General features: G+C 46.2%; 1 protein-coding gene across 2 annotated transcripts in view; it reads right to left on the bottom strand.

Moving 5' to 3' along the window:
* BACE2 (beta-secretase 2) overlaps positions 1-25,519 on the bottom strand; it is an 87,999-nt gene that overhangs the window by 13,059 nt on the left and 49,421 nt on the right. Inside the window, exons 3-8 of one of the 2 annotated variants that reach the window (XM_059064708.2) lie at positions 23,484-23,700; positions 20,123-20,251; positions 18,421-18,555; positions 16,373-16,474; positions 11,101-11,250; positions 6,784-6,952 (exon numbers count right to left, since the gene is read on the bottom strand). In XM_059064708.2, coding sequence (XP_058920691.1) covers positions 6,784-6,952; positions 11,101-11,250; positions 16,373-16,474; positions 18,421-18,555; positions 20,123-20,251; positions 23,484-23,700 — 902 coding nt within the window. The remainder of the gene's footprint in view (positions 1-6,783; positions 6,953-11,100; positions 11,251-16,372; positions 16,475-18,420; positions 18,556-20,122; positions 20,252-23,483; positions 23,701-25,519) is intronic. The other variant, XM_067035146.1, reaches the window with a different exon arrangement.

Below are 25,519 nucleotides of genomic sequence, written 5' to 3'. Positions count from 1 at the left end.
GGGAAGATTTTATGTACTCATGTGATTGAATCTGAGAGAGTGGGGTGCTGTATAAATCACTGTACCTTTTGAATATTAGCCATTTAAAAAAATTAAATAAAAAATGATAAAGGAGATAAATACAAGCCACAACAAAATTATTACAGGCCACTACAGAAAAGTAAACTAGTACATTTGAGAAAGTACAAAATAGAATTTCTGAAAATGAAAAATACAGTCAATATAATTTAAAACTCAAAATAGTTTAAATAGATTGAACGCAGCTGAAGAGAGAACTAGACCAATATAAGATGTACCTGAGGAACCTACACAAAACACAGCACAGAAAATCTGAATGAAAGGTCAAGGGTTATGGAGGAAATAACGAGAACTCCCAAAATTTTATTTCACAGGAGATTAGACGAGAGTAGAAGAGTGGCTGTGGAGATACAGCTGAGAATTTTCTAGGGTTGATGACAAACAACATGAGTTATCAGAATCAGAGAGCACAGTGAGTCTTGAGCAAGATGAAAAAATATATCTAGATATATCATGGTGTAAGTTCAGAACGCTAAACATTTTAAATAAAAGAAGTCTCAACAGCACCCAGAGAGAAGGAATAGATTACCCTTAAAGGTATAACAACTGAAACTCACTGGAGTCTTTTCACCAGCAATTATGATGGTAGGAGAGTAATAAAATAGCATCTCCAGGACACTAAGGGAAAACGGTTGACCTAAATTCCACACACAGCTAAATTATGATTCAAGAAGTGTGGCAAAATAAAAATTACCTTTCACGGACTTTTATAAGAGAAATCCTAAAGTACATTCTGCAGCAGAAAGAAAATTGCTGTGTCGTGTCCCAGTGAATAGAAAGATGACCATTTATTTATCCATTCTCCTTTGAAGGACTTTGGACTGTTTTTAGTTTGATGAAAATGATAGTTTTATGTAATTATCGTGACTGCAGCACTTTGGTTAGTTTTATGAATAAAGCTGTTTCTGGTCAAGTCTTTCAGTGGACATATACATTCATTTCTCCTTTGCATAGAGCTAAGAGTGAAATTTGCTGGGTCATTGAGTAGCAGTATGTTTAACATTAGTAGAAACTGTTGAGCAGCTTTTTAAAAAAATTCATACTAAACAATGTCAGCAACTAGGAATCCCTTAATTGAGGATTGGAAGGGACTTCCACAAACCTAACCCATCCATTATGCTCAATGGTGAAGTATTTTAATCACCCCCATTAAAGTAAGGAGAAATGTCCACCACTACTTTCTATTCAGTAGTGTCTCTAAAAGCATCAGAAAAAGAAAAATAACTAAAAGATAAAAGATTAGAAATGCTAAAAAGCTATTATTTGCAGATCATCTACCTTTCCAAAGAGAATCCAAGTGATTCTAACAACTATTTAAAAAATGGAGAATTCAGCAAGGCAGCTGGACAGAAGATTACTACACAATAAAATGGAAAGCCTGTATACCAAATAATCCATTAGAAAATACCACTTTAAATAATCTCATCTATAATAACAGTAAGCGCTAAGAAGTATCTAGTAATAAGTATACGTGTAAGACCTTTTTAGAGAAAACCACAGGACCTTGCTGAAGGACATCAGAGATGACCTAAACAAATGAGATTTAGCAAATTCATGGGGGAAAGACTCATACAGTAGAAATTTGATGTCTTCTCAAGTTAATCTATAAATTCAATGTAGTTCTGATCAAAATCTCAATATGATTCTTCAGGGATCTTGACAAGCTGAATAACAGGATAAAAGTAGCCAGGACAATTTTAAAGAAGAATAAGGAGAAGAGTCAAACACCTACCAGATACTGAACCTTACTATAAACTACAGAAATTAAAACCATATGTTAGAGCACAGAGATACACAACCATCCCTGTTGGGACAGAACAGAATGCTCAGAAATAGACCCAGATATATATATATGTGACAAAGAAATTATTAAAATTCAGGAGGTACCTTGCAAAAAATATTTAACCTGAATCTAATCAAGCCTCTAGTCCTAAGTTTCCAGGAAATATGAATATGATATTAAACAAAAATGTTAAATGATACCATCAGGAAATACTCAGATGAATCTGAGTATGATACATTCTATAATACAACTGGCCTTCAAAAACAATAAAAGCTGAGGAGAACATTTTGGGGACATGTTTGAATATGGCTTAGGGGAAAATTTGAATATGGCTTAGATATTATATGATATTAGGTAAATACTTTACTTTTTAGGTGTCATACTGATATTATGGTTAGGTAGGAGAATGTACTTATTTTTAAGAGATGAACAATGAAATATTTAGGGGTGAAATGTCATGATATATGCAACTTATTTGCAAATGGTTCAGCAAAAAAAAAAATTATATATATATATATATATATACACACACACACATACTGATACATGGCAAAATGTTAAAATTAAGTCTAGATGGTCAGTATGCAGGACGTTATTGTATTATTTTTAGTATTTTTTGTATATTAAATTTTTTAAATAAAATATTGAAAAAATCAGTGAGAAAACATATATTCAATAAATGATGCTGAGAAAACTCAGTGGCCTCATAAAAGTTAGATTCCTACTTCACATTTTAGAAGAAAATGAAACAAAAGTATTAAAGTACCTTTAGAAGAAAAATAATCTCTATTTTTTTAGAGAAAGGAAGAATTTCTCAAAGTACACAACAGAAGCTATATAAAAAGGGATTAGTAAATTTTACTTCATTAAATTAAAAATGTAAAAAAAAGACACAGAACCCAAGAAAAGCCAGAGAGATTAGGAGAAAATATGTGCCATGCATACAACCCAGAAAATTAGTATCTAAAATATATAAAGAACTTAGTATGTCAATAAAAAATAATTAGAAAAATGTGCACAAGCTGTTAATAGAAAAATTCACTATCAGAGAACAAGCTTAACCATCCCATAAACATATCAAAAGTTATGTCATCTCAGGAGCAATTAATTATAGCACTATTAATTAATTAATTGTAGCACTATTTCACACCATATTGGCAAAAAAGAAAACAAAACAAAACAAATATGTAATACTTTGAGGGAATGAAAATTCTTGTGTAACTTTGGTGGTCCAGCTATTTGGAAGACAAATTAGTCAGCAGGCAGTAACACTGAAGGCTGGAATAGCACATCACCTAGAAATTCCATTTCCAGAAGATCTCACTCACGTGCACAAAGATGTTCAACACAGTTGAAATATCAGAGATGACCCAAATGTTACTCAAGGCCAGAGTGGGTAAATAATCTGGGTATGTTCTCACAATGGAATACTACACAGCAGTCAGAATGAATGACCTAGTACTCCTCTCAGCATGGAAATTCTACCAAATGTAAAGTTGAGCAAAAAGAGCAAGCTGACAAGGAATACGCACAGCACTAAAGCATTCATATAAATTAAAATATGCCGAAACACCAAAACAAACCAACCTACGTTTTGGTGTAGGTACTTATTTACTAGGCAGCCCTGCTGCCTGATATCTACTCTGTGTAGTCCCCTCCCAAGTAGTATAGAACCAGGGCTGCCCTGTGTGACCAGAAGAGTAGGCAGAAGTGATAGCACGGCACTTCTAAGATTAGGTTATAAAAGGGCTGTGGCTTCTGTCTTGGGGACTCCGTTGCATGCGCTCTTGCGCTCTCTCTCTCTCTCTCGGTTCACTTGCTCTGGGGTGATCAGTGTCCTACCTTGAGGACATTCAGGCAGGCTGGTGATGGGGTCCAGATGGTGAGGAAAGAGGACTCCTGCCAACAACCACGTGAGTGAACTTGGAAGTGGACCCTCCAGCCTTTAGGTGGCTGCGGTCTCACAAGAGACCATGGGCCAGAACCACCAGCTAAGCCCCCTCTCAATTCCTGGCCCTAGGCACCTGCACAAGGCCATGGAATGCCGCTAAGTTGGGGGTAATTGTGATACAGCAATGGATAACTAATCCAAGGTAGTTATAACCACGAAGTGAAACTCTAAAAGTTTGCGGTAATTAGGAGAAGAATATACACACATTTCAGGATAAAGAGTAATTCTGGGGAAGGCAGTGGCATGGGGCTATATTTACGTTTATTTCTATGAAAAATTTTTGAAGAAAACATAACAAAATGTTAGCATTTGCTAAATCTGGGTGTTCCGAAGTGTGCGCATAATACATGATTTCTTGCCATTGAAAACATGCTATAACTTAAAAATAAACACTTTTAAAGAGAAAAAGAAAGGCAGGGTATCGCTTCCACTTACTATGGTGCTTTATTTAGACCACAGTCTAGCTCCTAATTGCTGCCCTGAGGGAAGCAATTACTTTAATGGCTAAACAATTTGCACTAAAGAGGAGACATATCAGAGTATATTCCCACTGCTGGTAAAATCTAATGTTTAAGTACCAAGACCTTAAGTACATTAAAAAAAAAAATAGCCACAAAAAAAGTTGTATAAGAGCACCTAACAAAGAATTCATGATGAAGTGCAAGAGATGGTCTGCTTAGAGACACTTAATATTAAACTATTTCCAACAGTAATTCACTTGGGAAACAGACGGTGATTATGCTCTCTGAGGTATTAAGTAAAGGGGATGATATAACAGCTGTTGCCATCGTAGCCTATACGTTAATGGTATTTAACAAGAGAACAGAAACTGTGGGGAAAGTGCTGTAGTTCTTAGATTCTCTGGGTTAGAAGAAGGGATAGAGTCACAGTTGGGAGATACGGTGGTGTTCCAGGTTATACAGTCCCAGGTAATGCTACAGAGAAAGCTCTCTTTCAGGGATAATCTAACAGGTTTAAAGAGTTAGTACACAGCTGAAAGGTAAACATTTACTCATGACTAAGATAAAAAGAAAATGTCATAAGTGGTGACGAAGTGAGAGAGTGGCAGGGACATATACACACTACCAAATGTAAATTAGATAGCTAGTGGGAAGCTGCCGCATAGCACAGGGAGTTCACCTCTGTGCTTTGTGACCACCTAGAGCGGTGGGATAGGGAGGGTGGGAGGGAGGGAGATGCAAGAGGGAAGAGATATGGGAACATATGTATACGTATAACTGATTCACTTTCTTGTAAAGCAGAAACTAACACACCATTGTAAAGCAATTATACTCCAATAAAGATGTTTAAAAAAAATAAAGTTAACTCAGTATTGATAAGTTTCAAAATACACAAATAAAGTTGTATGAATCATTAAAAAAATATATATAAAGAAAATGTCAAGTCTCAAGGATTCCAAGCCTGTTCACTAATACAAAGAAATCTGCACTGATATTTAAGAAGATATATTGCAAGATATCAAATATGTACCTGGGGTTAGATGATTTTATTTATATAGAATATGAATTGGCCTAATACTTAATTTTTCCATTGACTATTTCTCTTTTTCTGTTCTCCAAATTGTTATTTTACTTCGTGGGAATAGACAGCATGTTGAAACAAGAATATGAAGCATCACTTACCTGCTTTATTTACAGGGCCTCTATTTTACGACCACGATTCAGGTAGTAAGAAATAAGAACCGAAACCTCACCTCCTGAATAAATCAGCTGTGATCGTTTGGCATTTTGCCTGTGTACCCTCACCTCCTCTGCTTGCCTCCAACCCCGCCCCCCCCCCCCCCCAGCTGCTTTCAGATCAGAGTGAAGGTCTGGTCCAAGTACAGGCTACCAGCATGGTCAGCCAGCCTCCCTGCCTGTCATACAACTACATCTAATGTCTAAGACTTCTTTCTTCATCAAATTCATATTTCCTTTCCTTCACTACACGGCAGTCTTGTAGTTCACTACAACCCTTGATTTTCCTCTGTTTTATCTTTTTGTTGTCAGTTCTTTTTCTACCTCACATTTCTTGTCCTCCCCCTTAGCATATGTTACCAGTACAACTCGGGGACTCCCTTCTGTTCCTGACCCCAAATCCAGTGTACTGGGACATTTTCAGTCCTCTGAAAGCCTATCCTGAGTGCGGCATCTCTCTCGGCCTCCGCCCCGGTGCACGCGCTCTCTCCATCTCTCCAGCAACTCCACCTCCTGCCACTCCTGTGATCTGCCTTCTCCTCGCGAGCCTGGGCCACAGCCTCAGCCAGAAGTACCTGCTCCTCTCCCTCTAAACCGCGGACTGTGGGGACACTTCATTTCAAGCAAGCTGCTAACTCTGACATTTCCAAGTGGAAGGGGTTTAACCCTCCTATCAACTTTCCTGTGCTCTCCTGGTTTCTCTGAAGATCCACCCAATCCTCAAGCTAGACTTCACCGAATAATCCGGCTGTGTCTCCCTCATAGCATCTCTTCAAAAACGCACTAGGAGAAGGATGCACTCACGATTTTAGGATTTCTAGAAATAGCAATGACAGGCATTTACCTCTGATTTCAGAATGAGGATATCTTTACGGAAGAAAATGCACACAGCTTATCTATGCATTTTCTTTTTTATTCATTTTGCTTTTCCTGGCCAAAATCTGGAATTCATCCCCAAGGCCCCATAGAGTATTTTTATTCCTGGTATGAGATGCCGTTTTAAGTTTAATATGAGAGATAACTGCAATGACTAACATTTATGGCACATTTGCCACGTGTCAAGCACTGGACTGAAAGTTTGACATGGGTTATTCTCACTCCCTCCTCTCCGCAATCCCCCAGTACGCTCTGAGGGTAAGACTTTGACCTCTGAGATAGGCATGAGTGAAAGAATTCAACGGCAACTGATTCATCATCAAGAACTGCTTCCAAGTCAGTTATCTGACATCAGGAGCTCTTGTGAGGGCCCCCTGTCCGATTCAAGCATCGCTTACCTGCACAGGGGCTGGCTGCAAAGCCCACCCTCTTCCGAGCTCTGTCAAAGACCACATAGAAGCCCTCCATCACGGCAGCACCGATCACCAGCGCGTTTGTGGAAGGCGAAATGCCGAATCGGTAACATTCATAACTCAAGCCAGCCCCCATCATGGGCTGAATGTAAAGCTGTTGAAGAGCAAAGAGCAAACGAGACAAAACACGAATCAGGCAATGTCACAAAACCGTTGAGGCTGCTGTGTGCTCGGACTCTCCACGGTGCCCTGGGAGCTACGGAGAATGGAGAGGACGCCGCCAGCCCTGCCATCCAGGAGCTGGGGCCACGTGCCTGGCGATGAACGCTCCTGAAGTGCTAGGGACGTGCACACCACCTCTGACCGTACACAGTGGTACACCCATCCGGGAGACGTCTACCTGTCCGTCCGTCCGTCCGTCGTCTACGCGCTCAACACTTCCTGAGCACTTCATCAGGCCTAGACGCTGTCCTCAGTACCAGCAATACAAGGATGAATCACAGCACACGCTCCCCGCGTGATCGAAACGGACACGTGAGGAAGATGGACATCGGCGCGCTTGCCACGTGCAGGGAAGACCGGAGGGAAGGGGGTCTCGGGGCGGGAAGGTGAGCAAGGACGCGCCAGCACTGTTCCCAGAGTCATCGCCTGCTGGACATCAAGCAGCTGCCACGTCGGGGTGGTGGGTCCAGCGGCTGGAACCCTGCCCTGACTGACGTCTGTCTGTAAACCCTACTTCAAGGCAAGGAATCATGCTATTCTGCACCACAGTCTTGGCACACAGGCATCTAGCATATGCCGGGCACATAGTAGGGCCTCAGCAAATGTGTATTAAATGAATGAGCTTGAGCAATGTGATGAAATAGACAACTTCTCCTGAGGGTCAACGTCAATTAAGAAGAGGTGGCGGATACATTTGGCTACCACCGGAACACTTCCATCTAGGGCTCTGTAAGCAGGTCCTAGAACACACACACACACACACACACACACACACAGTCCTACCTTTGAATGAACTAATTCCATAATAAAAGCCCCCAAATCACCAAATAAAATGCAAATGATGACACTGCTACAAACATGATGCAAACTGAATTTGTATCTTTCCCTCTGTCCTTTCTGTGTGTGTGCCAGTTGACTTCCAATAAAAATTCCAGACTGTAAATTCTGTAACATGTTGGGAAAGCTCCAGTACTGCTGGGTCTCAGAATAAAATGCCTGCCTTCTAACTAAAATAGCACAAACAGACAAACCGGTGGTATTTAGACTGAACTATTTACGTTTTTAGGATTATATGAGAAAAAAAAATCAGCATTTGCCTGAGGGCTGGGCTTGGGGGCTGCTTTTTTAGACAGGCCAAACAGGATTGAGCCCATGTGTCTCTGGAAAATAGTCTGGGGATGGACACGCTGTGTTTGGGCATATGACTCTTCTGCACTAGCAATCAATTGCTCATCTACTGCTGCTGACGCCTGAGGTCCTGGGTAGGGGCCTCATCCTAAAACTTTGGTGACAAGGAGCCTTGGTGATTGCCCTGAATGTTAGGAAAAGCTTCAGTTGGGCAGAGCTGGGGTGCTAGGAGGGGACCCCCCAGCGCTGTTCCCAGGGCTGTGCTTGTGGGGTTCTCATCGGGTAATGGTTCATAACTGCCATCCTTTCTCAACAAGGCAATGCAAAGCAAACGGGACTGGGACGGTGAATAAGAAATCAGGAAAACACGGGCAAGCCGATTTTTAAAAAGTGAAAATGTGGACATGTCAAAGTTAACCTAAAGATATCTACAGTCTTATAAGTGAGAAGAAAACTGAATTCTTATCCAGAGTTATGCAAATTAAATGCAATGCTCTCAAACATCCCTCATTATATCTTCACGCTCACCCAGTACTCAGCCCTAAAAGTGGCTGATGGTCCCCAGCGCACCTTCAGCTCTGCCTGCCCTGGACATAATTATAGATTTCCCCCCGAACGCCTGCTTTCCTCCTACTTCTTATGAGTCCCTGACTGTCGACTCACCCACATGCCATTTGTTCTCCAGTTCACATTCACCTTTGTCCTCAAGCTGGGTTTCAACTTTAGTTACAAATCGCACTGATGAAATAATGTCCACATTTTGCTGTTGGGCTGACCAAAATGTAATCACAAAGAGCACATTATTTTAAAGATGCTGAAGACATATCATTCTAACATCACTCTAATGCAGTGCTGTTCATCCCAGGATATTGCACTCTTCTGAAAACGTCTTTGGCAAGTATTATTATTTCTCTTTTAGAGTTAAAGAGACTGACACAGAAAGGGCTAAGTGATTTGTTCAAAGTTATAGTGTGAGTCAAGGGCAGTGCTGAGAATATAACTCAAGCTTCCGGCTCTCCGCGTATGTGTCCTCTGTTGGGCTGTATTTCTCATAAAGCTTTCAATCCTTTCCCCTACAACTCTCCATTGCTGGAATGCACTTCCCCCCATATCAAGTTGAGAACGGGGAAAAGCCGAATTATCATTCACTTGTTTCTTCTGAAATGATTTCTCTTTCCCTATCCCCCAGTCCCACTCCTTTATCCCAAATTCAGCAAATTGCAACAGAGACACATTGATCTGTCCATTCAACAAACAGTTATGATTATGCACCACCCTCTACCAAATGGCAGCGCTAGGGCGGGGAAGGATGATCTTCAATCTCACGCTTCTCATCTTCAAGGAACTAAGAATTTAATGGGGGAAGAAATATAAGTGTGTGTGTGTGATTAGAGAAAAAAGAAGTCAAATGAAAAAGCCAAGGGCATAAACTCTACCCTGAAGACGTGATTCCGGGCCAGATGAGGAGACTAGAAAACATGCATTATGAGTCTGAAGGGCGAGCTCACAAACGCGCCATTCTGCTCAGCAGAGGTTCAACAAAGAGGGGTTGTTTGCACTGGGTCTTGAAGGATGGGAAGAATGTGGATAGACAGATGGAGTGGGGAGGAGGGGGCATCTCAGGCAGGGGGGTTGGCGGAAGCAAAGGCGAGGAGACGGCAGCGGGCACCCAGTGCTGGAGGAGAGCCGCCAACAGTGGAGGGTCAAGGGTGCGGCGGGAAATACGCCGAGGAGTCAGCACGGGTCCCGTGAGGTCGTGGAAAGCCACACCGGTGAATGAGGCCTGCAGGACTGCAGTAGTGGGCTGGAGAGCTGAGGCTTAGCAAGATGAATCTGGCGATAGCTTTAGAAGGAGGAGAGGGTGGGGTTGTGTGGAGGGCATGCTGGAGGGTCCTGAGGTGGTAGTGAGAGGGGATGTGAGTGAGGGCTGTGGGATGGAGAGGGGGAGGAAGAGGTGAGACACATGACGGGGGAAGATGGAACTTGGTCTGTGTAACAAGATGCTTAGGATGAAGGAGGAATCAACGATTTACTGAATATGGAAAAACTGATGTTTCCATCTCTGAGCATCCAGTGTTAGTCTCTATTCATAAATAAACCAGAAGTAAACATATATTGACGTTGTGGTAGATTCTGCAAAAATGGCCTCAATTCTTGGGCTTCCCTGGTGGCGCAGTGGTTGAGAGTCCACCTGCCGATGCAGGGGGCGCGGGTTCGTGCCCCGGTCCGGGAGGATCCCACGTGCCGCGGAGCGGCTGGGCCCGTGAGCCGTGGCTGCTGAGCCTGCGCGTCCGGAGCCTGTGCTCCGCAGCGGGAGAGGCCACAACGGCGAGAGCCCCGCGTACCGAAAAAAAAAAAAAAAAAAAATGGCCTCAATTCTTAACTTTCCTTGTAGCCACACCCTTGTGATGTGACCTTACAGCTCTTCCCATTGGGAGGTGGTGTCTACGTCCCCACCCTGGTTATCTGGGCCGCCCCTGGCCTGGTTTGGGAAACATTGTGCAAGAGGTGGTGGCCAGTCCCAGGGTCCTCGAGTTCAGGAGCACCTGCGGGTTTCTTTTCTCTCTCACAGAATCCTGCTGCCACTGTCTGAGGCAGCTGCTGGGTGGTGAGACAATGGCCCCATCCCTCCACCAATCGAGCCACCAGATACGCAAGTGTGGCCGTCGGAGATCATCCGAAGCCAAGGCCAACCTATCCCAGGCCAACCACCAGCTGACCAGAGACCATGTGAGCAAGCCGGCCGAGACCGGCAGACCTGCCCAGACTCACGAGCAGAAATATAAGCTCACTGATTAAAGCCACTGGATTTTGCGGTTGTTTGTTACGCAGCATTATCGTGGCAATTGCTACCTAATACAGCTGTGATATTGAAATGCTCTCATTATGCACGAAGTGCTTAACTTTTGCACGTTCTATGTTAAAAAGAGAAAACACAGTCCAAGTTCATACCTGAGGCAGGATAGTTATGCGGAATGATCTGCTGGAGTTCTCGTCTCTCAGGTAGATGGAGATTTTAGGGAAATAAGACCAAGGTGTTTCAGAATTTGTCCAGCATGCCAGCTGGGACCCCGTCCAGAAACCATCAGAGAATTCTGGGATCTAGACAAAACAAGATCACATGACAAACAATGACGAGTCTGGCCCAACAACAGGAAGCAGCTCTCAGCTCTCCTCATTACCTCGCCAGAGGCCCATCGTGATAAACACTGCTTAATTTGGACGCAAAGCAAGACATCAGTCCTCTGGAAGAGTGATGGTGAGGACAAAATCACAACTATTAAAACTACCGAGGCATGTGGAAGACTTACTGGTATTAGGCACACTGCTAGGAGCACTTCGCAGCGCTAAGTACTTTAATCCTCAAACACCCACCTCAGGGCAGTAACGTCATCCCCTCCACTTTACAGATGAGGAAACCAACGCTCAGAGAAGTGAAATAACTCGCCCAAGGTCACACTGTAGTAGGCAATACCCTTTAGAAGACAGACCAGATCTTAAATGTGGTGCTCAAGGCCCTTTTGGGAATTAACTTCCCTATAAATTCCCTGAGCCCAGTAAGCTTCCTACTGGTGCAGAGCCCTGCGGGGGCTCTCTGCTCTTCTGGAACATCTTTCTCCTCCCCCAGATCTCACCTCCAATGCCACCTTGTCCAGGAAGCCTTCCGTGACTTCCCCCCACAGTGCTGGTACTCCACCATGTATCTCTCCTCCTTGGCCTTTCTTCTTGTAGCAGTTTTAATTTTAAATTTATTGGTGTGATTGGTTAACTTCCGTTTCTTGCACTGGAATCTGATTCTTCTAATGACACAGGTGTGCTGCCTGCCCCCCCAACTCCTTCTCATAGACTTAACACCTGGCCCACAGGAAAGACCCAGGGAATGTTCGCGGGTAAAAAAAGTGAATGGCCGAGAATGCAGAATGTTTGTTCACCTGTGCCTCTCATCCGGGGACCAGAAGGGCAATGCCAACCATGCTTTTCCACTAACTGCTGAATCTGCAAGTTAACTACAGATTACTTCTGTGCCTTCTCAGCAGGCCCAGTGAAGTTTCCAGAGCAGGCCTGCCCTGTTCCCGCCAGCTCCCCGAGGGAAGGACTATGTTGGATGTGTCTCTTTTAACACACCCAGCACACTGCACTGCTCAGGTCAGAACTAGAGGAGGATGTGATGGGGGAGGAGCTAGGAGGACATGTGATGGGGAGGAGCTAGGAGGGCATGTGACAGGGCGGAGCTAGGAGGGCATGTGATAGGGCGGAGCTAGGAGGGCATGTGACGGGGAGGAGCTAGGAGGACATGTGACGGGGAGGAGCTAGGAGGGCATGTGACGGGGAGGAGCTAGGAGGACATGTGACGGGGAGGAGCTAGGAGGGCATGTGACGGGGTGGAGCTAGGAGGGCATGTGACAGGGAGGAGCTAGGAGGGCATGTGACAGGGCGGAGCTAGGAGGGCATGTGATGGGGGAAGAGCTAGGAGGGCATGTGACAGGGGAGGAGCTAGGAGGGCATGTGACAGGGGAAGAGCTAGGAGGGCATGTGAAGGGGGAGGAGCTAGGAGGACGTGATGGGGAGGAGCTAGGAGGGCATGTGATGGGGATGTGGGGTGGAGCTAGAAGAGTGTTGACTGGGAGGAAGGGGTATCTGTCAAGGTCCCTGAGGAAGAAGCACATGAGCTGAGTTGAGGGGCAGGTGGGCGTCAGGCACATGTGGTGGGGAGAGCAGGCAGAGCATGGAACCTGTCCCACTAGACAACGTGATGGCCATGGAGGCTGGCGCAGAGGACAGGAAGGGGCAGGAGATGAGGCTGGAAAGGACCTAGGGGCACCATCGTGCATTTATCAGAGATCCTTTATCAGGGATCCGAGCGCTGTGGCACATGGGATGGGATTAAGGCATCCAAGCGGGATTTGTGTAGGTCACTGGTGCTTTGAGTCTAACCTCCAGGGAATCAGCCTGGGCTAGACAGATGCATGTGAAAGTCAGTGACCAATGGATGGGAAGTGATGGTGTGGCCATGGATGGGATGGCTTAGGAGAGGGTGCAGGGAGAAGAGAGGGGCGTAGCACCCACCCTGAGAAAGGGACCAGCAAAGGAGACCCCCATGAAGAGGAAAACAGGGATGAGATGAGGTCCTGGGAGGAGGTGTTACAGAAGCTGAGAGAACAGGTAAGGAAGGCGAGCAGGGGCGCTGCAGAGGTCAAGGAAGATAGGAAGTGAGAAACCTGGGTGTCCCCGGACGAATACGGACTGAGAGCTGCCTGCTCAGGACCTCGCAGGCACATGTGCCGCCGCCCTCGGGGCAGACCACCAGGAGGGAGCTCCTGCGGTCTCTTCACCCATCACAGGTTCTCCACTGAAACTGTCAGTGCTGATTTGCAAAGTCTCTGATGCTGGCCTTCATAGACCTGTATATTTTATAAGAATGAAGCCAGTTTGAAATATGTATCACAGGGAAGAACCCCTTGCTGGATGAGTTAAGAAGGGGTGGGGCAGTCATTTTGCTGGATTCCAGGAAAAGTGAAGCATGGCTAGGGCTGCACAGAGGGCACAGAGCTCCAATTTCCAGCTAAAGAATGAGGCTCAGAGGGGCCAAGTAACTTGCCTAAAAGGCACAGCTCAGGACTGGATGGGGGACCGTCTGCCTCCAAAGAGGTGCCTGCAAGTCTGCAAAGCCTCCCTGGGGGACAAGCCTTGTGTCCTGGGGGAGAGTTTGGACATTCAGATCATAGAGTTGAAAGTCAGAAGTCAATTTGCAGCAGGTGTCATCCTACTTCTGGGTTTTACAGAGGGAGAAGCACTGGGCCTAACCTAACAAGGGCGCCACAGCTGGGCAGGAAGGAAGCCCAGGTCCCCGCCAAACACAGAACTCCCCACCAGGGTCATTTACAAATACAGACCTACAGGGCTTCCCTGGTGGCGCAGTGGTTGAGAGTCCGCCTGCCGATGCAGGGGACGCGGGTTCGTGCCCCGCTCCGGGAAGATCCCACGTGCCGCGGAGCGGCTGGGCCCGTGAGCCGTGGCCGCTGAGCTTGCACGTCCGGAGCCTGTGCTCCACAACAAGAGAGGCCACAACAGTGAGAGGCCTGCGTACCACAAAAAAACAAAAACAAACAAACAAAAAAAACCAGACCTACATATAGCACAGGGAACTATATTCAATATCTTGCAATAACCTATAACGGAAAAGAATCTGAAAAAGAATACATGTATGTGTATAAATGAATCACTTTGCTGTACATCTGAAAGTAACACAACATAGCAAATTAACTATACTTCAATAATACAAAAGAACTACAGACCTACCAACCATTCATTTCTAAAATCTCATCTGAAGAATCTAGGCCCAGAGACAGAGCCCGGCATTTGTGTGATGTTTAACTCTTCAAAGCCAGTCCTCTCCTTAACTAAGAAAGAAAACCCAAGCCAAGAGAGCCAGCTGAGATGAACCTAGCAGAGAGGAAGAACACGCACGTCTCTGGTCCACGCACAGTGAGACAGAGACGGCTCCCACCCTTGTGGCGCTTTCCCTGCTCAAGACAAACATCCTGCCCAGGCCTCTCCCTCCTGATGGAGGCACTGAAATCAGAGGATAATTTTAGACTAGGCAAACAAATTTTGTACTCGCGTTCCTTCTCATGCTTTAATTACAGTCAGGCACCGCCGAACACATGCTGTGCCCACCTCAGGAGTGCTAGCGCCCCTCTGGTCCCCGCTGAAGTCACGGACTCTGCAGAGACCCAGGCTGGTCACGGGCTTGTTGAAGTCCCACGCTGCTGCTGCCAGAATGTCCCTGGGACGGTTGTAAAACACTCAGAGCTCAGAATATGAAATCTGAAGGTGCTCGTGTTAATTTCACCGAGGACATTTTCACTCTGTAAAAAGCAGCAGATTGCTCTGCGTTTCCAGCCCAGTTTTCTAAATTTAAGGCACTAAAAATGTTACCTGCCATTTTTTTCCGATTCAGCAGATATTAGACACGCAGTGGACAAAAAAGGCATATATTGCTGTGCCTTTTTTTGTCCTCTGCTCCCTTGACCTTTCAGTTCACAAAGGGCCTCGGTGTTGTTTCTTCCTGCTTTCCCCTCTGTATTCTTTTGATTTCCCTGCTGCTCTTCCGACAGCACTTTCAGACTTTTCAAGTTCGGGTCCAGGACGAGCAAAACCCTGCCCCATTCCTTCCCCTGCTCCGCTGTCACCTGTAACAAAGCGACTGCCGTGTGTCTCCTATCAATCGTTCTTTGGATTCGGCCAGCCCGGTGGAGCTGCAGGACCGTCAGCCCCAACTGGGGTCAGTGCCAATATGAAGACTTTGTGCAGGAGACGCTCATTTTCGGTCACTTTGCCAGGGCAGCCCTGCGTGAACAGATGCTTCTGAAGACACCCACGAAGTCGAGAGAAACGTTCATCTTGTGCCGAGACAAACAGTAGTAGCTCTGTGGTTTGGACGTGAAACAGAAGCTCTTCTTGACCGAGCACATACTGAGCCAGGCTTTCAAGCCCGCCCCTCGTCACAGCCCCACGTGGGCTCTCAAGGGGCACAGGAGCCCTCCCCAGGCACTCAGCGAGCTGGAGGAAAGTCAATTCCATTTGCCCTTGAAGGCCGCGGTCCTTCCACACCATGCCCTGTGGTCTCTCCTGTTGCCTTGAACTAACTGGAAAGGTGGGGCCGCACTGGGAATACTGTTAACCAGGCCCTCAAAAGGCATGTTGTCCTTGACCGTGATTTTAATGGTATTTCAAAGCATGGCCATAAAAGAATGATTACACTGGAGGACTGCCCTCCATCTTCGGTGAATCTCATTCTTTTACAGAAGGAGGAATTACAATCCCAGCAGAGCTTGCAGGAAGGCCAAAAAAGGGAGTGCAATTTCTGGTTTGTTTTGAAGCCTACAAACATATTCCTGGTTTACTATTTACTTTAATATAGCATATTACCAAGTGGTTCTTTGCCCCCTTAGATTACACAAGTACTATGCTAACTGCAATGTTATTTGAAATACTAAAAAGCGTCGCCCCTTCAGATCCAAGGCCTCTGGGGTTAACGTGAAGGAATCATTTGCTGGCGAATATCAAAGCATAAGACTGTGAACTGAATAAGTAATCATTAAAAGAAAACCCCCTCAAAATCCTCAGAGGGAGACTCTCAGACTACGTGGTGGTAACTCCCCAGTATGCGGTCATGACCTGCTGTGACCTCCGAGGCTCACCCAGCATCCCGAGGACTCACCAGAGACGTGCGGGCCACAGCCTCGACCACGGCGTCAAACACCTTCCGTGGCAGGCGCAGCAGTGTGGTGCCACTGTCCACGATGGCCTTGTCCGCGTTGTACTAGAACGGGAGAGGGGGTGGGGGGAGCGCACATGAGCGACAGGGCACCCGCGTCGGTGCACGGCTCCAGCCCGCCGTCCCCGTGGATCTGTGATACGCGCGCTCGGCTGTCACGGTACCTCCACCCAACATTCTCATTATAGACAAAGAAACCGAGGCCAGCAAAGGGCAGCGACATTGACCGAAATCAACAGCCTAATTGCAGGGCTTCTCTCTCGCTCAGCAGTGGCCAGATCCTGTCAAGGGTCCCCCGAAGAGGGAAGACCCGTTTGTCTTTAGAGGTTGAAATGATACATTAAATGTCCTTTATACAAATCATGAGAAATCAAGTCTCTAGTACCCTGCTACTGGAGAAAGAGGGGGAAGGACAGTTTTTCAACAGACACCCCATATTTGCATTTAGCATGGAACCAAAGCCACATTCAGTAAGAGAATCTCACACACACAGAGGCATCCCCAGCCCTGCCCCCGCCTCTGTCATTCTTTATGTGGCCAAGGGGGAAGAATGGAGGTCAGTGGGCCAAGCCCAGAGCAGTCACCCAACCTCTAGCGACATAACTGTGCGAGCAAGGCGGCCCAGGAATGGACTGAGTCGTGGGCAACTTAATCCTCCTGCTTCTACGGCAAAAACCCATGAGTCATAGGACCAAATACACCAAGCAGGTCAAAAGGAAATAAGGATTTGTTTAGGTAGCAGGTGGGAGGAGTGAAGAATTTTGAGAAATTGAAATACAGCAACTGATCCCTGTTTTTTCAAGTGTAAAACTGATTTCAGTTTAGAAACAAAGTTAATTTAAATATAATCTAGTTTGTTCGCACTTGTACGTGTAAGAAAAGCTCGCACACTGAAATGCTGGGGGGTGGGGTGGGATGTTCTGGGTTTTTTTGTTTGCTCTGTGTGGCAAGCTTGGCTGATTGTGGGGGGCAGAAAAGAACCAGGAATACGAGAATCAAACCTCCAAATAAATGCTTACACTCTCCAACACACACTCTCGCACACAAACACGTACACACGCGCACACGCACGCACACACGTGCAGAGTCTGTGCTTCATTTTAGGCCCTCCCATCTGATTCTATCGTTGGACTCTTCAATGGCAAATAAATGCCTCTTGACAATAAACAGATTTGTGGACTTAGGACTGAAGCACCATCCCAGTGGAATGGACCATCCCTTTATCAAGCTTTGGCTGTGTTTTCAGAGGCCTCTGCGTATATGAGAACTTACGGTACCATGTGACGGTTACACTGAAAGGCAGTGATGACAGGTAAGAGTACAGTAAGATGAAATGCTGGTGGTTCTTGTAAACCGTTCTGAAAATACTGTAGGGGACCAAGTCTCCCTCAGATCCTCATAAGCACGTCATCATGTGCCACAAACAAGCCAAACTGCAGCAAGAGGCTGTGAACGAGGTCAACGAGAGATGTGGTCTCCCAGCTCTGCCCATGTGCCTCCTTTGAGCACCATCAAAATCCATGCACATCTTTAGAGCACGTTTCTTCGAGTGAGAATTGTATACTAGGGGGAAAGGGGGATTAGCTGTGAATGGAGGATGAAGCTGATGATTTACTTCTGGTTTCATTTTGCTTATTTTTAGTCCCATTTTACACTGATAAAACCCTGCTTCCTTCTCGTTGTCTAGAACAGAGATCAGGGACCATCAGGCCAAGATGATACGGATGTTCTCTTCACTCACCATTTTAGGCTAATTCCTCTCTATTAAGAGAAGCAGTTGAAGGGAAGCAATTTTTTTTTTTTGGGGGGGGCGGATCACTGGTATAAAATCATCTACAAAAAGGCCCTGTAACTTTTAATGTCATGAACTTTTGATTTATCTTGCAATGTAATGTACCCTCTGAGTTCATATTCAGATCCCAGCTGTAATATTTAAGTGACCCAGGCACACACAGACAGGTAGACACAAAGAGATCACACAGTGGAAATACCTCTCTGCAGTCCAGATTAAGGTTCTGGCCTCCGATTTCCAATTTCAGAATTTCTATCTGATAATACCACTCCTCCTTAATAGGGGTATACCAGATGTCTCCTTTGTACAAGGTTGGTTCAATTCCACCCAGGACCTGGGATGGAAAATATTTACAGGTATAAGAGAAAAAAATATACAGGCATGTAACAAGTTACACAGAGAAGCATGCTCTTATAAGGCAAAACTTCACTAGAATTAGTACTTTTAATTTATTGGGATGTTATAAATAAATACATACACCTGAAAATTAAACAGGGAACATTCTGGGGCCATGTATCCAAAGATCAAAGACTTTTATACCCTAGTCTAATCAGGATGCTTTGATGGTTTCCCTTATCTAAAGTTAGTACATACAGTTCCAGTTCCACAATATTGAGATCCTCCCCTCCAGCCCCCACCCCGGCCACTGGCAAAGAAATGCAGTAAAATTGTAAACCATACAGACTGACAAAAATTTAGTTCCTCAGAAGACAGAGGATGACTTCCCGCCCTGCACATTTGCATGGAAAGCAGAACAAAAGAGCTTCCCTAACCAAAACTTCATTTTGCACACCTGTATAGCATGATCCCACAAATCTAGGCTACCCTCTCCGCTGAAAAGGTGATTAAAAAGGTGTGGAGAGCAGGTGTATTGTTAGCAATCAAAGTAGATGAGCCTGCTTTTCATAGTTGGAGAGCAAAGGGGTCAACATCACCCGCCCTGGGGGGGCCCCTTCATGTACATTCTCCCCATCACCTCCTACTTTAGACGTCTGGGTGCAGGGCCCATCAAGAGGACACTTGGGTTATGGCATGTTCACAGTGTTGATTCTGCTTCACTATGTGTGTGCTGTGTATGTGCATGTGTGTGTATGCATGTGTATGTAAGTGTGTATGTAAGTGTGTATGTGTAGGTTTGTATAGCTGTGTGTGTGCATGTGTGTGTATATGTGTGGGTCTGTGTGTGCATGTGTGTATGCATGTGTATATGTGTGTATGTAAGTGTGTATGTGTAGGTTTGTATAGCTGTGTATGTGTGTGCATGTGTGTATATGTGTGGGTCTGTGTGTGTGGGGGGGTCTATGTGTGTATGTGTGTGCATGTGTGTGTATGCATGTGTGTATGGGTATGTGTGTGTGTGTGTGTGTGTGTGTGTGTGCATGTGTGGAGAGCGAGAGAAAGGATGTACAGGTGTCCCCGTCTCCCCACCAAATTTATGAAATCCCAGTCCTCCCCCTTTGCCTCCCCTCCCCAGCAGTAAGACCCACCTGCCACCCCACCCCACTGGTTCTCATGGGCCCCTGCCACACCCAACAAAAACAGTTACCTTTCCAAGGAACATTTTTTTAAAAAGCTTTAAAGGAATTTGACTTTAAGCAACAGTGTAAGACAACTAGACCCCAATTGAGAAAAAAAAAAAAAAAGGTATGGGGATAAAAAAAAAAATAAAGGAATTTTGGGAAGCAATGAGAATCATCTTATGAGATGGCAGGATGATTAGGAAAGATAAAAATAATACCTACTTTTATCCATTTTTAAGGGCTCTCAAACAAGGAGTATTAATATCTGACAGTACCTATGTACGCCTACATGTCTAGTATTTCTATCAGGATCTTAATAAAGCAGAAAGAGCAGCCCCACTGATCTTTGATGTTCCCCCTTTGAGACGAAAAGATACCCACGAGACGGCCTCCGTTGGTACCAGCTCCAGCGACCGGCAATCCAGCCCCACACATCTGCATGGAGAAAACGTCGGGGATCTTTGCTTGCGCCACGAGGGAATCAAAGAATGTCTCCAGAGAACTTGATGGCTGCAGGAGGGTCGGGGAAGAGCACACAGCTGCTTCAGGACTCACAGTGCAGACAAGGAGTGACCCCATGCAGGCACCAGGCACGGTACACAACATGGCATTTCTTTATATTTAGTATTTTCAAGGCTAAGGAATCAACAAGCTTATGATTAAGTACACTGATTCAGAAACCTCCAACAGAACTCCCTAAGACTTGGTATTTTTCCTTCTGGGATGGCGGCTCTGTTGGAAAAATAAGATAGTATTTCTGGAAGCTGTTAAGAGGCTGCCCCATTTACCATCCTGACTGCCTTGTGAGGCAGGCGTGAGATGTGGAAGTGGGTTACCCAGGTAGGTGGTGGAGTCTAATCTTAGACATTTCAGAGTAAGGAGAGAAGAGCGTCTCCAGGAGCTGCCTTTGCAGCTTCAGAAAGAGTTTGTATTCACCCCTTTCAGCTGCAGTCGTCCGTCATGCAAATGACAGGTGCCTGACCCATGAGGACAGGTCACATCCCAGATCCCGGACCCTGGGAGGCGGCTTAGCTCTGCAGGCCGTCTCCTGAACTCTGGCAACCGGGAAACGAACGATGCTATATTCTCCCGCAGTTTAAAAGCTCATTATTCCCCATTGCCCTATGTCAATAATGTCCTCTGTGCTTCGGTCACATGTGACCACACCTTCAGAGACCAGCCGTATTTCTCCGGGACTGAAAAGGAGGGATGGTCTGTGAACAGGTCTTAGCTGGGGGTGGGTCACAGGTGCTGGTGGTCAGGAAGGAAGGTCAAAGAGCTATGTTTCGATTTTGGCTTTGACAACTGAGAGACATTAGAGTTGGTTACTACGAACGGTTAGTTCTTGATGAAAAAAACTGTAGCAGCATAGATGCTTGGCATCTTCTGAGCACCTACGGTTAATATAAGGAAGGATTATTTATAATCTGTAAGAATTAAAACTCTAATTCTAGAGGGAGTGACAGGAGTGTTATGACAGACAGAAACCTTCCCATTTCTTTAGTTCATCTGTATTTGGCCTCCTATCTGCTTCTTCCCCAGCCGCTGTGGACTCTCTTGCAGAATTCAGTACACTCTCTACGTGTAACCTTGTCTAACTAGGTTCTGTCTGGGTCAAGGAATGAGACAAAGCCCCCTGTTGAAACGGGCTGGGTCTGGTGATGGCCCAGAGTCTGTGTCCACCTTCTTGAGAGGCAGTGAGATAAACACTGCCCGGAATTGAATCCTGGCTCCACCACCCACCTGCTAACCGTGTGACTTGCTCCTTTGTTTCCTTATCTGTAAAATGGGGGTCACAGCCACATCCCAGAGCTCTTCTGGGGCTTAAATGGCTCGGTACACACAGAGTGCTTTGGAATAGTGCCCGGCACACAGGATAGGATCTATTATTATTCTGTCAGGTCATTCTTCAGTAGGACTGGGGATCCTTCAAGGTTGAAAAGCACACAGCTGCCCAGGACCAGCCCAAGAGAACCAGGCAACGGTTGTGTGCCAGACCCCACAGGTGGTTCTGACCACATCCTTGATGAGAGGCTCCTGGCATCGGCCGGGGGCCACCACACACTATGACCCCACTGGGTGCTCGGGGAGCCTATTTCAGAAACCCCTTGGGGCCCACCAACCCAGACCGCCCTGCCAGTTCTGTTTCTAGCCGTGCTTCACTTCCTACAAATCCTGTTACCGTCTCCCCAAACCTAGGAAGTGAAGACAGTTGGCAATCTTGGAATTTCATGGGTGAAAAGATAAAAAGTCACGTGGGGAGTCTGGACACCCCAAAGGACCTCAAAGCAGTCTATTCTCAAGGAAGTTTTACATACTGTTAATTCCAGACAATTTAGCTTCACACCACCCTCCTCTAAATAACCAGCATCGAATCGATCATACATCTTTTATTTTCAGAGTCACAAGAAGATGAAACATTTTGCCTGAGGTCACCTGGTCAGTGAAAAGCACTTAGGAAAGTAAGTTGCTACAAGCTTGGGAACTCATATGAAGCTTTTCCTACAGTGCTGAGCAAACAAACGGCTCCAGAAGCCATCTGGGCTCCGTAGGGGGGGCTCTACGGAGGGGGGCTCTACCCCAGCCCTAGGCAAGGGGTAAACCTCTCTGACCCTCCGTCCACACGTCTCTAAAAGGGGGATAACAGGGGCCTACAAAGTCTGTCTTGTGGGGAGGCCTCAGACACCTTGCAATGGTCTCAGCCTAGGGCGTCACAGGCTGCCTTCTGTCCTTGAGAAGCCACAGTGTTGGGAAACGGCCCCTGCCTACTGGCCCATCTCCACCCCGTCATCGCTGCCCTACATCGCTTGCTAGTAAACTTGAGCTGGAACAAATGTCCTTATGGAGAGAAAGCAGGCCTTTCTGCACCCACGATTCTTTGTTCCACACTTAGCTCTGGCTTGAAGCCTAACTGAATGAGGAGAGGCCGAGCCGGGGTGCCCGCTTACAGGCCAGGAGGGGCAAGCTCTCCTCAAGTGTGCATGCTAACCTGCCCTGGTCTCCCGGAGCCCAGGGGACACCGTCCAGGCGGATCCGCCTGCCCCTGGCATCCCTTCCGGGTGGACATTTCCCAGCCCACCTCACCTCCTGCTCATGAACACTGCTTCCTTTGGGTGGGGTCAAGGACAGATATAACTGGAGAACATTCAATCCTGTTTTTCCCTGTTTTGTGACGGTTCTGACGCTGATGAGAACGAGGGTCCCGCCATCTCCCCGCTGCATCGCTAATTCCAGCGGCTGGCGGTCCCGCAGGGCGCGCTGGCAGGCTGCCTGTGCTCCCGCCGCCGAGTCAGGGAAAGGCAGCGCGGTGCTCTCTCTGCCTGGTGGGACACCTCTTCCTGCCGGGGTTCCGGGGTCACGTCTTTATGTGAATGTATGAATTTAATAAATGTGTTTACTCTTAATCCTGCCCAAATAAAAACCCCTAAACAAACACCATAATCAAAGTGATTCAGCTTTTGTTAACACCTGTCAACTCGACAAGTAAAATAAACGAAAGGCCAATGAAAAAAGTGATGCTATGAGTGTACCTTGTAGGAAGGTTCGAGAACGTCACCGTTCATCTTAAATTGTAAAAATGCGTCGAGATAAAGTTAATTGTGCGAACACCGACCCTTCGATCATATGCGAATCTCACCGACTGCCTCGGACAGCTGGGCCCGTCTGTTGGCCCCTCCAATGACTGGCTTCAGAATCTTGTCCCATCAATCCATTTCCTTAGATCCCCGCCCATTATTCTCACCTTGGCCAGGGTAGCATAAGCCAGTCCAAGTATCCCATTCCATTTAATCCCAGGCAAAAAGAAATTCTCCGACTCAAAGATAGTGGCAATGTTGACCAGAAAAGAACTGTTGAAGCCTTTGGGGATGGTGACAACGTCCTCCCCAACGAAGCCAGTCCAGCTCCCTTGCGTGTACTTCACGGTGACATCAAAGCCCTTGGGGCGGTAGGTGCTGGACCTGGAAAAAGAGAAGAGGCATCGTGTCCTGTAACCCGTGCACCTGTCCCTGTTCTGACCACATGGCGGTCCCGGCTGCAAAGACAGCGGCCCTACGCCCAGAAGATCTGCGTAAGCAATTCTTCATAATTAAGACTCCTCACGCTGACAAGGTGACATTTCCCATAAAAAAACAATCGCTGACATTTGGGTAATGGCGTCTTCTGCGCCACGCATAGCGAGTACTGGGGTCAACGTGCAGCCCCAACTTTAACTCTTCTCTCTGCCCAAGTCCTGCCCCGTAAGCCAGATGTCGTACTTAATTGCACTGGCCTGGGACGCCACAACTGGGGGTGGGCGCCGCCTGGCCCTCTGGCTCTGCGGGGACCCTGCACTGCTACTCTGTGAGAAAGGGAGGGGCTGGCAGCCCAGAAAGAGCGGCCACCAGCTCGTGGCCTGGGGCTCAGATTCACACAAAGAGCCAACGTGATGAATCAAGATCAAGCCACACCCCCCCAGTACCAGGGCTGTCCCTCCTCAGGGCCCGCACGGCCTCCTGGGGTCACAGGTTCCTCTCAAGGTCGTCCCTGTGACCCAAGCTGATTATACTCGCATCAAAACATGAAGGCGGATGCTGACGAGTCACCGTGACGACCCCACAACCCCGAAGGGTGAGAGTTACTGAAACGGAATAACGTGAACAAGACCAGACAGTGGGTGGGGTAGACCGAAACCCTGCTCTCGGGATTTCAGAGACAGACAGTAAACCAATGAACCCCTAGAATTCCAGGCGATGATAGAGTGATGAGTCACCCAGAGAAGAGAGCAGGGTGAGGGGAGGGTGGTCACTGAGGCCTCTCTGAAAGAGGACATTTGTGTAAGACCTGCCTGAAAACAACAAGTCACGGGGCTCTCTGGGGGGGGGGCATCCTGGAGAGAGAACAGTAGGTGTCAAGGCCCTGGGGTGTCCAATCCTGTGAGGTCATTCTTATACCTAATTGAGCTTGAAAACTCTATTCATTACAGGCAGGAACCCAAGGGACATCTCTGAGCAAATATCTGGGCATTCAAACCAGGCTTCCCCTAGGAAAATGAGCAGATTCCTAAGAGAAGTGTCAAATCACCAAACATATCATTGGAAAGTGTTCCTGCTTGTCTGCAGTTTTCATTCCATTTTGTTTTAACATTAAGTCTTTGAACATTAATACATGTTACTAAGTGTTTGCTACAGGATTATATGAATTTGCGGTATGGATTATATGGTCTTTTTGGGAGTCAGGGAGAAAGTTAAGTCAGGGATGATATGACTTTTTTTGGTACATCTCATAAGCTTTAAAAATGGTAACAGTCTTTAACTCAGTAATTGCACTTCTGAGAATCTGATCCTAAGAAAACACCCATGATGCAAACAGAGATTCATGAACAAAGACAGTCATTATGTTTTATTTATAACAGCAAACAGTTGGAAACAACCTAAAAAATGCCCAGTAAAAAGGAAATAGTTTAGTAAATTATGGTACATCCATATGATGGAATATTAAGTAGCTCTGAAAAATGCAGTTGAGTAAGACATTTTCAATGACACAGTAAAAAAATAAGGTAAAAGAAACATTTGTATATGTGGCAGAAACTTCTTCCAAAAAATTTAATACACTCCAATATTAGCAGTGCTACCTCTGGGTGGTGGGGTTTTGTAGGGGAAACTCTCATTCTTGTGGTTAGATCCTTCCATATTTTCTGCATATATAACTTTTTATAATCAGGGAAAAAAGGTTATTTTTAAAATGTCTGGCAGACACATTTTGGAGAAATTTAATTTATTCTAACTTCATAATGGGATA

Source organism: Kogia breviceps, chromosome 5 (assembly GCF_026419965.1).
Source record: "Kogia breviceps isolate mKogBre1 chromosome 5, mKogBre1 haplotype 1, whole genome shotgun sequence".
NCBI classification, from domain to species: domain Eukaryota; kingdom Metazoa; phylum Chordata; class Mammalia; order Artiodactyla; family Physeteridae; genus Kogia; species Kogia breviceps.
This window is presented reverse-complemented; position numbering and strand designations above follow the sequence as displayed.